This window comes from Muscardinus avellanarius (assembly GCF_963383645.1).
Source record: "Muscardinus avellanarius genome assembly, chromosome: 17".
Lineage (NCBI taxonomy): Eukaryota > Metazoa > Chordata > Mammalia > Rodentia > Gliridae > Muscardinus > Muscardinus avellanarius.
In genome coordinates, this window is record NC_137803.1 from 61,548,120 (window position 1) to 61,563,527 (window position 15,408).

Sequence of the window (15,408 nt, forward strand, 5' to 3'; positions counted from 1 at the left end):
ATATATCTGGCATTCCTTTGCAGTCTTTTCAATATTTTATTATTATATGATAATAACAAATTTATTAAAACATTTGACGTTTTTGCAGTTTATTTTTATCATTATTAAGAAGCAAGGCTAACATCCCCATAAATGTCTCAAGTCTTTAACTAGGGAATGTACTTGGAGGTGGAATTTTGGAGTCATATGGTCTGTGTTTCTTTAAAACTTCACTAAATACTAACTTCCCGAACTTGTTGTTCCACCCTCTGCTCCCACCTCAGTGCGTGCAGACTGTCACTGTCCCACACCTCTCTCCTTTCTTTTGGAAGGATGCACAAACATTCATTTAAAAAATAATTACTGAGCTTCGTCTAAGTCGCTCCAATTTTCAAATAAAATGATTACATTTTCTGAAATGACAATGTAGCTAAAATGGCTTTAGATTTCAGATTTTGAGGAGAACTCTATATCTGTGGAGTAGGAAAGGCTCGTTTCTCAGTAGAGTGGGAATTGGCTCCGGGTTGGGGGGCAGCTCATTACTCCCACATTCACCTCTCCCCACCCTCTTTCAGTCCCAGGGGCAGTTCCTACGGAGTCCATCCAAGGCAGTACCTTTGAAGAGAAGATATTTCTTCAGTGGAGAGAACCAACTCAAACGTACGGGGTCATCACTTTATACGAGGTAGTATATGCATTTTTTGGCGTGACTTTTTAGTATTATAGTATAATTTCCTACAAACTATGCTATATAATATTTTTTAAAAAATATGTAATCGCCTAAGGTCTTTTGAGAATTTTAATTCTGGCTGTAGTTATAACGTTTACCATATAGGAACAAACGTTTTAAAATGGGTTCTTAAATTATAGTAATCTCAAGATACATATTTGAAATTAGTTGGATGTTTTTGAATTGTGCATTATTATGTATCAAACATTACATTTTAAAAACTCACCTTTGTTACAGATAAAGTACTTTGAAATATACATTGATTAGGAAGCAAACACTGAACCCTATTCTTTCTTAACTATGAAATATTTTTCTACTGAGTTATAGAAGAATGCTGATTATCCAATTAGCAGAGTCAATAAAAATTGTCTCAGGAGTAACCGCAGAATAATGACATTTGCTTTCTGAGTGTTAGCAAAGCATTCATTAGACTTCATTGATACCGTTTTGTCTACTGAAGCATATCTAATGATGGAGTGATAGATCGCTGAGAAGACTTTGATGAATTGTTCAAAGAAAAAAATTCACAGCAGTCACAGGGTGACTCTCAATGCATCTCCTGTGAGCATCATTTCACCGTGCCTGTTGTCATAGAAACAGGCAGGTGTGTGTGTGTGTGTGTGTGTGTGTGTGTGTGTGTGTGTGTGTGTGTAAGCTAGCATTTATTTGAATGCAAATCCAACAAAATTATGTTGTAAGGTTTCTAAAAATCGTGGCAGATCCTCATCTGGAACCTCCGCTGAAGTATCTTTCAGGAGTCCTGACAAACGCTTGTTCAAATGAGCTGTCAGGCAGTTCTCCCAGGTAAACCCTTATCTGACCTACTACCCTCACACCAGTATTTTCTTAGACTTTCAAAATCAGTATTGAAATGCAAAAAAATTTAATTGAAAGCCAAATGCAGGAAGATAAAAGAAGAAAGTTGATTTTCATGCTGTGATTGTTGATGTCCAGGAGCCGCTGTATTGTAGAAGAATTGTTATGAAAAATTCATGGCTCAGCTTTTGTGCCTCTGAGTTCTATATAAAATCAAACAAGTTCAGATTTTTCCTTTTTACTAAGCAAAGAAACTCAGCTAATTCATCATTTTGGCCTTGTGACCGTGTCCAGGCCTCAGTTTTGGAGAGTCTTGCCTAAGAGTAATAGGATTTTTTGCAGGAAAAGACACAGTCTTTGAAATCCATTTTAAGATCCAGGCAGTAAGTCCACCTGTCCTACAGGTTGCTATCTAGACAGACAGAAAATAATAGCAAGATCCTTTCTTCCTAATCCCACTGGATATATATCTTTGTGTGATAAGTAACTTTACCACAAAAACAGCAGGAATAATGATAATTCAAAGGAAGAAGCCATTAATCTCTCTGGCTCGGCAGCCAGGGTCTCCCAGTTGAACACTGATCTAAATGCTGGTGTGATGGGATGTGTGGATGCCTCATAAATCAAGGCTTTAAGAATCAGATCTATGTAAGGAGAGCAGGTTCTACTCATTTTTCAGTGGAACCAGACGGGGAATGTCAAATGTATGAGTCAGGCTTAGATTAAATAAAAGTTTCCTGGGCACCAGTCTTTCTCTTTTCCGCCTGATTTCTGGAAGTGGGGAGGGAGGGAGTGCCCAGATTCCTCGGTGGGGGGGCCTCCAGTGGTCTCTCAAGAGGGCTCTTCGCATGCTGAGATGCACCTGTGTGCTGTGATTCACAGGGCTGGTGCCAGAGGCTACAATGTATACAGCTTCCTGCTGGGGCTGGCTGGGTGCAGAACCAGATGGGGTCCCCCATTCGGATGATGACAGTCTTCTGGGACAGACTTCACTGCCAAGAAAGCCAAACAGTTGCCACAGAAGAAACAGCACCACAGAAACAGAGGGTTCTGTCGTGAACTCGCATTTGAATATAGACTGTAAAAAGAGGAAGGCGAGGTCCAGGATTGTGGTTGGAAAACTCGTCAGTAATAAATGGCCCAGGGCTTTGCTTAGGGCAGGTACACCTTGGATGGTGTTGAAGGAAAGAGGTAGAAACAGATGGCAAGAGGTGGATGTAAGCGGATATGCTGGGTTTAGATTATTATCGAGCTCTCTTGATGCGCTTATGAAAGGCATACAGAGAGCTCATGACTGAGATGGGCTGACCCCATTGTTTTCTTCCAGGAGTCGCGGCAGAGTCTGGCTTTGCTATTCGCTCTCCTTATACTCTGCCTCCCACCCTCACCTCCCCGCAACTTGCCTTTCCTGCCTCTTCTCCTCATGACCCCAACTCATCCCTGCCTTATTCCCCACTTCTGCCTCTTAAATGTTATCAGAGTTATCTTACTAGAAGCTGGGTCTAATAATGACATTCTTCCTTGATAGCTATGAAAATCTCCTGTTTAGTTGAGTTATAAACGTAATATTCTTTTTCAAAAAATGTTTAAAATTCGAACAAATTAAAATATCCCTCTCCAGGTGTGGTGGGACACACCTGTAATCCCAGTACTTGGGAGGCGGAGACAGGGGGATTGCAGGTTCAAGGTCAGCCACAGCAGCTTGGTGAAGTCCTCTGCAAATTAGTGAGACCCTATTTCCAATAATGATGATGATGATTAATATAATAGGGCTGGTAGTATAGCTCAGATACAGAGCTGACCTGGACTTAATCCCCAGTACCACAATAGAAAATAAATAAAAAGAATAAATAAAATGCCCTCCAATTCTCAATTTTACTTTTTTTTTTTTTTTTTTTTTTTGGTGGTACTGGGGTTCCTGGAAAACCTTCTACCTCCGGGCTACACTCCCAGACCTATTTTTATATTTATTTATTTATTTTTTTTTTTTTTGCGGGTCTGGGGATGGAACCCAGGGGCATTTGACCTCCGAGCTACACCCCCTGCCCTATTTTTTATTCTTTATTTTGAAACCGGGTCTCACTGAGTTGCAGAGGGCTTCACTAAGTAGCTGAGGCTGTCTGCGAACTGCGATCCTCCAGGTCTCAGCCTCCAGAATGCTGGGATTACAAGCGTGCGCCACCATGCCCGGCAGGAAAGAGGGTCTCTTAAGCCAGCACGGCTGGCTTCAAACTTGCAGGATCCTCCTGTCTCCGCCTCCCAAGCGCGGGGATTACAAGCATGCGCCACCACGCCCAGCTCTATTTTACTTTTAAGAGGTAATTATTGTTAACAACTAGATGTAAGTCCTTTCAAAACTGTATAAGAAACTATAGTGCAAGTTTACTTATAGATGTAGATGTATGTACTTTAATAGATGTTAGCAACCTAATATTTTATCATAAGAAAAATATGCCATATTTAATCGCTACCTTACATCATACAAAAATAAATAAAAGACAGATTTATGGCCTAAACACAAAGTTAAACTTGTAAGAACATTACAAGAAAAATCCGAAGCATGTTTTTGTGATATATCTTTTGAAGCCTGGCATAGAACCCTGGAAGTCATTAAGAAATATTGGCAGGTTTGAATGTACATAGTTTTAAAGTCCTGGACACTGAAGTTACGATGAAATCTAAACACAAACAGAAGACTTGGAGAAATGATTTTCAGCACCTACAGCAGTCAACAGGCTGATGGCTATAAGACAGAGACTTGTTGCAACTTAATAATAAAAGAAAAACAATACATTAAAAACCAATAGTGACAAAGAATCAGAGGAGAGCACTCAGCAAGAAGTCTAAGTGTCATGCGAGCTTGAGATAATATGTCTGCACATTCTTCCTGAGGGTGGCACGAAGAGATAAGACAAGTGCTGGGGAAAACTGATCAATAGGCTGTTGATGGATATTACTCTGTGTGTGTGTGTGTGTGTGTGTGTGTGTGTGTGTGTGTGTGTGTGTGTGTGTGTGTAAGCTAGCATTTATTTGAATGCAAATCCAACAAAATTATGTTGTAAGGTTTCTAAAAATCGTGGCAGATCCTCATCTGGAACCTCCGCTGAAGTATCTTTCAGGAGTCCTGACAAACGCTTGTTCAAATGAGCTGTCAGGCAGTTCTCCCAGGTAAACCCTTATCTGACCTACTACCCTCACACCAGTATTTTCTTAGACTTTCAAAATCAGTATTGAAATGCAAAAAAATTTAATTGAAAGCCAAATGCAGGAAGATAAAAGAAGAAAGTTGATTTTCATGCTGTGATTGTTGATGTCCAGGAGCCGCTGTATTGTAGAAGAATTGTTATGAAAAATTCATGGCTCAGCTTTTGTGCCTCTGAGTTCTATATAAAATCAAACAAGTTCAGATTTTTCCTTTTTACTAAGCAAAGAAACTCAGCTAATTCATCATTTTGGCCTTGTGACCGTGTCCAGGCCTCAGTTTTGGAGAGTCTTGCCTAAGAGTAATAGGATTTTTTGCAGGAAAAGACACAGTCTTTGAAATCCATTTTAAGATCCAGGCAGTAAGTCCACCTGTCCTACAGGTTGCTATCTAGACAGACAGAAAATAATAGCAAGATCCTTTCTTCCTAATCCCACTGGATATATATCTTTGTGTGATAAGTAACTTTACCACAAAAACAGCAGGAATAATGATAATTCAAAGGAAGAAGCCATTAATCTCTCTGGCTCGGCAGCCAGGGTCTCCCAGTTGAACACTGATCTAAATGCTGGTGTGATGGGATGTGTGGATGCCTCATAAATCAAGGCTTTAAGAATCAGATCTATGTAAGGAGAGCAGGTTCTACTCATTTTTCAGTGGAACCAGACGGGGAATGTCAAATGTATGAGTCAGGCTTAGATTAAATAAAAGTTTCCTGGGCACCAGTCTTTCTCTTTTCCGCCTGATTTCTGGAAGTGGGGAGGGAGGGAGTGCCCAGATTCCTCGGTGGGGGGGCCTCCAGTGGTCTCTCAAGAGGGCTCTTCGCATGCTGAGATGCACCTGTGTGCTGTGATTCACAGGGCTGGTGCCAGAGGCTACAATGTATACAGCTTCCTGCTGGGGCTGGCTGGGTGCAGAACCAGATGGGGTCCCCCATTCGGATGATGACAGTCTTCTGGGACAGACTTCACTGCCAAGAAAGCCAAACAGTTGCCACAGAAGAAACAGCACCACAGAAACAGAGGGTTCTGTCGTGAACTCGCATTTGAATATAGACTGTAAAAAGAGGAAGGCGAGGTCCAGGATTGTGGTTGGAAAACTCGTCAGTAATAAATGGCCCAGGGCTTTGCTTAGGGCAGGTACACCTTGGATGGTGTTGAAGGAAAGAGGTAGAAACAGATGGCAAGAGGTGGATGTAAGCGGATATGCTGGGTTTAGATTATTATCGAGCTCTCTTGATGCGCTTATGAAAGGCATACAGAGAGCTCATGACTGAGATGGGCTGACCCCATTGTTTTCTTCCAGGAGTCGCGGCAGAGTCTGGCTTTGCTATTCGCTCTCCTTATACTCTGCCTCCCACCCTCACCTCCCCGCAACTTGCCTTTCCTGCCTCTTCTCCTCATGACCCCAACTCATCCCTGCCTTATTCCCCACTTCTGCCTCTTAAATGTTATCAGAGTTATCTTACTAGAAGCTGGGTCTAATAATGACATTCTTCCTTGATAGCTATGAAAATCTCCTGTTTAGTTGAGTTATAAACGTAATATTCTTTTTCAAAAAATGTTTAAAATTCGAACAAATTAAAATATCCCTCTCCAGGTGTGGTGGGACACACCTGTAATCCCAGTACTTGGGAGGCGGAGACAGGGGGATTGCAGGTTCAAGGTCAGCCACAGCAGCTTGGTGAAGTCCTCTGCAAATTAGTGAGACCCTATTTCCAATAATGATGATGATGATTAATATAATAGGGCTGGTAGTATAGCTCAGATACAGAGCTGACCTGGACTTAATCCCCAGTACCACAATAGAAAATAAATAAAAAGAATAAATAAAATGCCCTCCAATTCTCAATTTTACTTTTTTTTTTTTTTTTTTTTTTTGGTGGTACTGGGGTTCCTGGAAAACCTTCTACCTCCGGGCTACACTCCCAGACCTATTTTTATATTTATTTATTTTTTTTTTTTTTTTTTTGCGGGTCTGGGGATGGAACCCAGGGGCATTTGACCTCCGAGCTACACCCCCTGCCCTATTTTTTATTCTTTATTTTGAAACCGGGTCTCACTGAGTTGCAGAGGGCTTCACTAAGTAGCTGAGGCTGTCTGCGAACTGCGATCCTCCAGGTCTCAGCCTCCAGAATGCTGGGATTACAAGCGTGCGCCACCATGCCCGGCAGGAAAGAGGGTCTCTTAAGCCAGCACGGCTGGCTTCAAACTTGCAGGATCCTCCTGTCTCCGCCTCCCAAGCGCGGGGATTACAAGCATGCGCCACCACGCCCAGCTCTATTTTACTTTTAAGAGGTAATTATTGTTAACAACTAGATGTAAGTCCTTTCAAAACTGTATAAGAAACTATAGTGCAAGTTTACTTATAGATGTAGATGTATGTACTTTAATAGATGTTAGCAACCTAATATTTTATCATAAGAAAAATATGCCATATTTAATCGCTACCTTACATCATACAAAAATAAATAAAAGACAGATTTATGGCCTAAACACAAAGTTAAACTTGTAAGAACATTACAAGAAAAATCCGAAGCATGTTTTTGTGATATATCTTTTGAAGCCTGGCATAGAACCCTGGAAGTCATTAAGAAATATTGGCAGGTTTGAATGTACATAGTTTTAAAGTCCTGGACACTGAAGTTACGATGAAATCTAAACACAAACAGAAGACTTGGAGAAATGATTTTCAGCACCTACAGCAGTCAACAGGCTGATGGCTATAAGACAGAGACTTGTTGCAACTTAATAATAAAAGAAAAACAATACATTAAAAACCAATAGTGACAAAGAATCAGAGGAGAGCACTCAGCAAGAAGTCTAAGTGTCATGCGAGCTTGAGATAATATGTCTGCACATTCTTCCTGAGGGTGGCACGAAGAGATAAGACAAGTGCTGGGGAAAACTGATCAATAGGCTGTTGATGGATATTACTCTGTGTGTGTGTGTGTGTGTGTGTGTGTGTGTGTGTGTGTGTGTGTGTGTGTTGTAACCTCTTGTAGAGAATTTTTGAGTATCTACTAAAATTTAAACATTGGGGATCAAACCTACTTCTGGAGGTTTGTTGGTAATACTCCCAAAGGGCATGAGCACACATCTAAGCATTTGCCTTATACCTCACTAACCTTATGCACTTCCCATGTGCTTACTGAATAAATTCACGAGAGTAACGAGTCCGTAGGGCTTTTTTTTTTTTTTTTCAGGTCTGGGGATGGAACCCAGGGGCATTCGACCTCCAAGAAACACCCCCTGCCCTGTTTTTTAAGTCTTTATTTTGAAACATGGTCTCACTAAGGTGCAGAGGGCTTCAGTAAGTAGCTGAGGCTGTCTGCAAAACGCGATTCTCCAGTCTCAGCTTCCAGAATGCTGGGATTACAAGCTTGAGCCACCACGCCTGGCTAGGCTAGGGCTTTTTTTTTTTTTGTCAAGGTTTTAGATGTGTAAGATACTGTAAGGAAGCTGGGCATGGTGCCACAAACTTAGAATCCTATTACTTGGGAGCCTGAGACAGAAGGATCACAAATCCAAGGCCAGCCGTAGCAACTTGGCAAGGCCTTCAGCAACTTAGTGAGACCCCATTTCAAAATAAAAAGTAAAGCTGGGTGGGCATGGTGGCGCAGGCTTGTAATCCCAGCACCTGAGAGGTGGAGACAGGAGGATCGCGCTGGTTTGAACCCAGTTTCACTGGCTTAAGAGACCCTGTTTCCAAAAATAGGTCTGGGAGTGTAGCCTGGAGGTAGAAGGGTTTGCAGGAATCCCAGTACCACCAAATAAATAAATAAATAAATAAATAAATAAATAAATAAATAAAAAGTAAAAAGGGCTGGGGATGTAGCTCAGTAGAATGACCCTAGATCCAATACTCAGTAACAAAGAAAGAAAAAAAAGATAATGGAAGGAGACGAAAATAGAAAAGGCCCTGCCCTTTTTTATTTATTTATTTTTTTTATTTTTTGGTGGTACTGGGGTTCCTGGAAGCCCTTCAACTTCCGGGCTACACTCCCAGACCTATTTTATATTTTTTATTTGGAAACAGGGTCTCCTAAGCCAGCGCATGCGGCTGGCTTTGAACCTGCACGATCCTCCTGTCTCTGCCTCCCAAGCGCGGGGATTACAAGCGTGCGCCACCACGCCCAGCCCCCTGCCCTTTTTTAACTAGAAGAAACATTTGCCCCAGCAGCTGAGAGTAGAGCAGAATAAGTACCAGACACTCGGTTTGACATTTGAAATGTGAATAGCGTACAGTTTGGGGGGAGCAAAGTGGAAAGGACCTTTCAGCTGTTGAGGACATTGATGTGTCGGGGGCTGAAAGCTAGATCCCAAGCTTGGACACCGGAGTTCAACTAGTCACCACGGGCTGAGGGAGGTGATAATTCAGAAGGAACGAGAGTGTAGGGACCATGTTGAGGACCTTTGTTTGCTGGGGGTGGTGGTGCTTGACTGTAATCCCGGTACTTGGGAGGCTGAGGCAGGAGAACTGCAGGCTTGAGAGCAGCCTAGCAGCTTAGACTCTCAGCAACTTAGCAAGACCTTGTTTCAAAATAAATAAATAAATAATTTTAAAAATAGGCCCGGGGGTGTAACTCAGAGATAGAGTGTCCCTGGGTCCAAGTCCCAGAAACACACACATACAAACTCGCGTGTGCGCGTGCACACATACACAAGCACACACAAACACTTTCAGTGTTCAATGCCTCTCGTGACCTAATTCCAGTTTTTATTTATTCCTCCCTCTTTTGTTTTTATTCTCCTGTAATTTAATGCGGTGTGCATATGGAGTTTTCTATTAGAACCTGGAGTTTCACCGCACCCTACGGTTGCTGATAAACCTCTCTCCTCCTAGGCCACCCCTCCCCACCCCTCTCTCCCAGGAGTATTTCTTCTGATCTCTGTCTTTTGTTCCAACACTGTATATTCCTTCCAAGTATACTAGGTCCTTTACTTTTTCTGAAATAAATGTAATTATTCATTCTATTGTGTTCAGAGTAAACTGCTCAGACCTCAATTAAAGGCCTATATAAAATGTTGGCTTCAGTCACTATCAACGCACATTCCCTGGAAGATTCTGACTGCTTAAATGTTACTGCATTTCGGCTTTCTATGAGACTCTGGGGCTAGAATTTGGGATGGTAAGGAGAAACGAGGAAGATAATTTTGGAAGGTTTTAAGCACTTAACCTGCAAATCAGAAATCATCCCAAACAAGCAAGCATTCATTTCAGCCACCTTGCCCATCAGGGATGTTTTTGTGCCATTTTGCTTTTTACTTGGGGCATTCCATAACATTGGGCCTAACATAGGATCTGCGGTGTTATTTACAAAGAATTCCTTAGACTTTTCTCTACCCTCAGCTCGCAGTATGGTAGGTATAAAATAACTTCTCCAAACTTTCCTTCTGTGAGGGGCGGACAGCTTTTCCACTGCCTAATACTTCAGAGGCTCTTAACAAGCACTTGCTGAGTGAACAAATGAAAGAGAGCATATGACGAGGATGCATCGCACGTGGAGGTGTACTCTGGCTTGTTTGTGTTTTGTTCATGGTCCTGAGGATGGAATCCAGGGGCATTCTACCTCTGAGCTACACTCCAGTCCTTTTCATTTTTTATTTTAAAACAGAGCCTTGCTTAGTTGATGAAGCTGGACTCGAACCTGCAGTCCTCCTGTCTCAGCCTTCCATATTCTTTTTACACTCTCTCTCTCTCTCTCTCTCTCTCTCTCTCTCTCTCTCTCTCTCTCTCTTTCTCTCTCTCCTTCTCTCATCTTTCTCCTTTCCCCAACCCCATTTTTCCCTCTCTCCCTTTCCCCTTCCCCCTCCCTTTCCTCCCCCCTTCTCCTCTCCTCCTCTCCTCTCCTCCTCTCTTCTCCCCTCCCCTCCCCTCCCCTCCCCTCTCCTCTCACCTCCTATCTTCTCCTCTCCTCTCCCCTCTCCTGCCTCCTCTCATTTCTCCATCTTCCTCTTTTTCTGGTCCTCTCTCCACTGCTCAGTCTCCATCTTATATTAAACACCCAAACTCATTAGGGTGTGGTTCTGGGTCCCTCTCTAAACTCTATTTCACTGTGACCCCTCCCATTCCTAAACCATCCCACTAACATCTCCATGCCAGTCACCCCTGAATCTCCATTTCTGCCCTGGATCCCTCGAAGCATAGCTCTGTGCCAGGCACAATACTCGCTTGAGTGTCATGGGCATCTCAAACTCAACATGCCCACATTTACCTGTGAATTTCTCTTCATTCATTCCATCCCATTTCAGTAAACTGGACCACCTTTTGCTCAGGCCCAAGCCGTGGTATTCATTCCTGAGGCTTTCATCTCCCCTGTACATCCAGCCCATCCTGAATTCTTTTTTGTCTCCAAGATATGCCAAATCTCATTTTTCTTTTCTTTTCTCTTCTCTTCTCTTCTCTTCTTTTCTTTCTTTCTTTCTTTCTTTTCTTTTTTCTTTTTTTTGGTGGTACTGGGGATGGAACCCAGGGGCCTTCTTCTTCGGGCTACACTCCCAGAACTATCTCTTAAGCCAGCTGAAGCTGGCTTCGAACCTGTGCAATTCTCCTGTCTCAGCCTCCCAAGCACAGGGATTTCAAGCGTGGGCCACCATGCCCAGCTCAATTCCCATATTCCTTTTGTCTCTACCCACCTTAGTCAAACATGACCCTCTAGTCTCTGGATCTGACGCTTCTTCTCCTCATCTCCCTACTGTCTTTATCACCTCTTCCAAATCTTATCAACAGGCAGAGAAATCTTTTATTAGAGAAACCAGATAATTTTCTTTTTCATTCTCAGAAATACTACAAGTCTCCCTGGTGTACCTATCTAAGCTAGAGTTTTTTCAGTACAATATGATTGTACCTTGTAGTGAGAATTAACGTACACACCCATAAGTGCACAGGAGCCTTGCTGTGGCCCCTCCTGGCCCGGTCACACTGACCTCCCCGCCCTCCGGGGCCTGCCCAACGCCCAAGGTGGCTAGCGATGCTTCATGCTTGGACTTCAGGACATTGGTCTCTCTCCTTCCCCAAGTCCCGCTTATCCCCTTCCCCCTTTCACTCTCCAGTTTCTTTCCTTCATTACTGGTCTCGCTCCTTGTTTATCTAAAGACCCTTTGGTTTTCTTTTTTCTCTCTAGCTTCTGATAGGAGAGAAAATACAAGACTCTCTGAGTCTGGCTGGTCTGACTTCTCATATATCCTCTAGTTCCATCCATTTGCATACAAAGGTCATAATTTTGTTCTTCTTTATGACTGAGTAAAACTCCATTGTGTAGATAGACCGCATTCTCTCGGGGCACAGAGCCAGGCACGGGCTCGCCCTGCCCACTCCTCCAGCCCCCGCAGGCCACGCAGGCCTCTGTCTGTTCCGCTAGCTGGATCTACTTCACTCCGCCACACACAATCAGTCTGTCCTGTCCTTGCCCTGGCTCCTGGCCTGCCTGGTCCTTCACAGACCTCAGACCTCCTCATCTTCTCCCCCAACCATGATTTCTATCTTAGTACTGTTTCTTCCATGCCTAGTATCTTAGAACTATTGAGTCTATGGAGACCCTGACACCTTGCTAAGATCTGAGCTTCCTACCTGAACACAAAGCTTGCAGGGTGCCTGAATCCAGTCAGTGTGTGAATGGAACCCATGAGTCCATAATGGATCACAGCGGTGCGGGACTGTGTTCCATGCAGTTAAAGTCTATGAGCAAAAGCGGTGTTGAAAAATCCCTATAGAAGCAGGACACAGTGGCACATGCCTGGGATTCTAGCACTTGGGAGGCTGAGAGGCAAGGATCACAGGTTCGAGACCAGCCTCGGCAACTTTGTGAGGCCCTCAGCTGCTTAGTGAGACTTTGTTTCAAAATAAAAAGGGAAATAGGGCTGGGGGTGTAGCTCATAGGCAGAATGCCCCAAGGTCAAGTCAGTCCCCATTAACACACACACACACACACACACACACACACACACACACACACACACCATAAGTATTTGTGCGGCTGTAACTCCTCGCCCCTTGACAGATCAGAGGGTGATATAATGCAGTAGTTTCGGATATTCAGAACGCAGTGTGGGGAAGCATATCAAAGCAGGCCCCGAACCCCAAACCAAAGAGTTTGCAATTGTTCCCATAGGAATTTGAGCCCCATCGAAGTCTGTAGTCAAGGTCACAAAGTGCAGGACACTAACATAGCCTGGAAGGGCAGAACTGGTCTGGATTCCGTGCATAATAACTGTTGGGTGGCCTCTCCCTGCCCCAACACTTGCTAAGCTCCTTGAGGCCAGGTCTGATAGCAGAATCACCACATACCTACGGTCCCAGCCTGGCACGATAGGACACTCAAACAGTCTGGTTTCAATGTGTGAATGAATATCGCACAGTCTTTGGGGAGCGTTTATGCTGCTGCAGGTCAGGTCGGCCTCCTGTGAGCCACTCCTTTCTCTGGGGTTCCAGAATGGTGGCCACTGGAGCGCGCAGGCACGCACAGCCCGGGGTGGTAGAGCTGGTCTCGTTGCCTCTTGACATCCTTAACCTTCTGAGGGAAATCTCTTAGAGGGTTAAACACAGATCTTCTGCCTGACTCTGAAAGCATCTTGCTCTGCAGTGAGTAATACATACAGCCAACATTTGCTTGCCAAGCTCAGTTGACTCAATCTAAATATTCTTTCTGAGAGGTCTTCTTAATTATAATGACATGGTATAAACGTAAGAAGAAAGAATGTCAATTATCACTCCGTATAATAACAGTGTTAGTGTTCATGCACATAAATTACAAGCAAGTTTACCTGAGCACATAGGAAAGTGCTCCGTTTTGCAATTTAAAACTTTTGAATATGCCGCATTTGGGAATTATGTCATTAGAACCAGTAGAAGTTAGTAATCACCACTAAAGTACTTGTTCTTGAATAGTTGATGAACTACTTGTAGTGAAATTCTTTTTTAAAAAAATCATCTGAAAGGACAAAATTTAAAGGCACCTATGTTATATTTATTTCCAAACATTGTGGGCTCATCCAGCACGAGAATGTCTATTATGTAGCAAAAATGAAAATTTCTATCACTCACCCATATGGCAGCAAGAAGTCACTTGTAACAGATCAGATTTAAATTTTAGTTAATTAAATGAAGTTTTCAGTTTCTCAGTCTCAATAGCCACATTTCAAGTGCCCAGTAGCCACATGGGACGGGTGGCCACCCTATTGAACAGCACGAAATAGAACATATTTATCATGGCAGAAAATTCTCTTGTGCAATATTGCTCCAAAAAGTATGAATAAATGAATGAGACCGTAATGGACACTTCCTTTGCAGCATCAGCAACCAGCCGCATGCATTAGGGTTTCTTTGGGGAGAGGATATCTGTGTTCACATTGATTAAAACACTAGCATTTGTCCTTGTTCCTGATAGGCAATTATCTTACTCAGTGCTCAATAAAATCATGGCCTCTAGATGAGAGATGAGGCCTTGTGATTGCCACTGCCTGACAGTCAGGGTTCTCATTGCCCTCACTAAATCCCTGACGACGACAGCTTAGCGGAAGGCACTTTTATTTGCTCACAGTTCTGGAGATTTCAGGTATTCAGTCCATGTTCGGCCAGGTAAAGTCTGAAGAGCTCACGACATACATGGTGCAAGGGGCAGGCACAGACCACAAGGGCTCCACTCTCAAAATCGCAGAGGTTAGAAACCAGAGAGAACTAACAGTAAGAGGGCTCATGAACACATACACTGTTCCCCCATGCGCCCTGCCCTGCCTCCAGCGGGGCTGCCTTGCCCCCCTGAGGTGTGGGGAGACATTCTAAACCTAACCATAGCAGTGCCTTATCTTTTCAAGGTAGTTATGTATTTTGTTATTTTGCTTAAACCGGTTCTTACATAGGTTTTTTATTGTTGTTTTTGTTGCTATTGGGGATTGAGCCCATGGGCATTCTACCTCTGAGCTACACTCCCAGCCCTATTTTTATTCTTTATTTTTGAAACAACGTCTCAATAAGTTGCAGAGGGCCCCACTAACTAGCTGGGGTTGGCCATGAACCTGCAATCCTCCTGTCTCAACCTCCCAAGTGCTGAGATTGCCAGCATGCGCCACCATGCTCTGATTCTTATATAGCTATTGAAAAATGACATATCGAATGCAAACAGCTTCAGGGTATCAGCTTTGACCAGAATCCATCCTTTACATTCTAACCTCCTGGCTGTAAGTCCCTGTGTCTGTAAGATACTAACTCATACGGCTTTTGGCTGAGTCCCTGCACCACTTCACTGTAGTCAGGATTTGAAGACTCTGAATCAAGAGAAGAGCTTATCATAAAGGGTCTGACAGTGCGCACATCAGAAGGGCTTATTGGTTGAAGTTGCAATCTGGATCCATCTGCCCCAGGTATTTTACCACACTCTTATTCTCTTGCAGATCACCTACAAAGCAGTCAGTTCCTTTGATCCAGAAATAGATTTATCCAACCAAAGCGGACGAGTTTCAAAACTGGGAAATGAAACCCACTTTCTGTTTTTTGGACTGTGCCCGGGGACCACGTACTCCTTCACCATCCGAGCGAGCACAGCTAAGGGCTTTGGGCCTCCAGCGACCAACCAGTTCACGACAAAAATATCAGGTATTATACATTCCTGAGTTTTGTCCTTCGTCAGAAGTAGCACTTTTATACGTCATCATTCATGTTGTCAATATGCATTAACATACTT

The 15,408-nt window shown here is 43.3% G+C and overlaps 1 protein-coding gene across 5 annotated transcripts in view; it reads left to right on the plus strand.

The window, feature by feature from the left end:
- PTPRM (protein tyrosine phosphatase receptor type M) overlaps positions 1–15,408 on the plus strand; it is a gene marked incomplete at both ends in the record, with an annotated part of 778,612 nt that overhangs the window by 451,316 nt on the left and 311,888 nt on the right. For all 5 annotated transcript variants that reach the window (XM_080714509.1, XM_080714510.1, XM_080714511.1 and 2 more), the window contains 2 exons: positions 555–664; positions 15,119–15,320. In XM_080714509.1, coding sequence (XP_080570635.1) covers positions 555–664; positions 15,119–15,320 — 312 coding nt within the window. The remainder of the gene's footprint in view (positions 1–554; positions 665–15,118; positions 15,321–15,408) is intronic.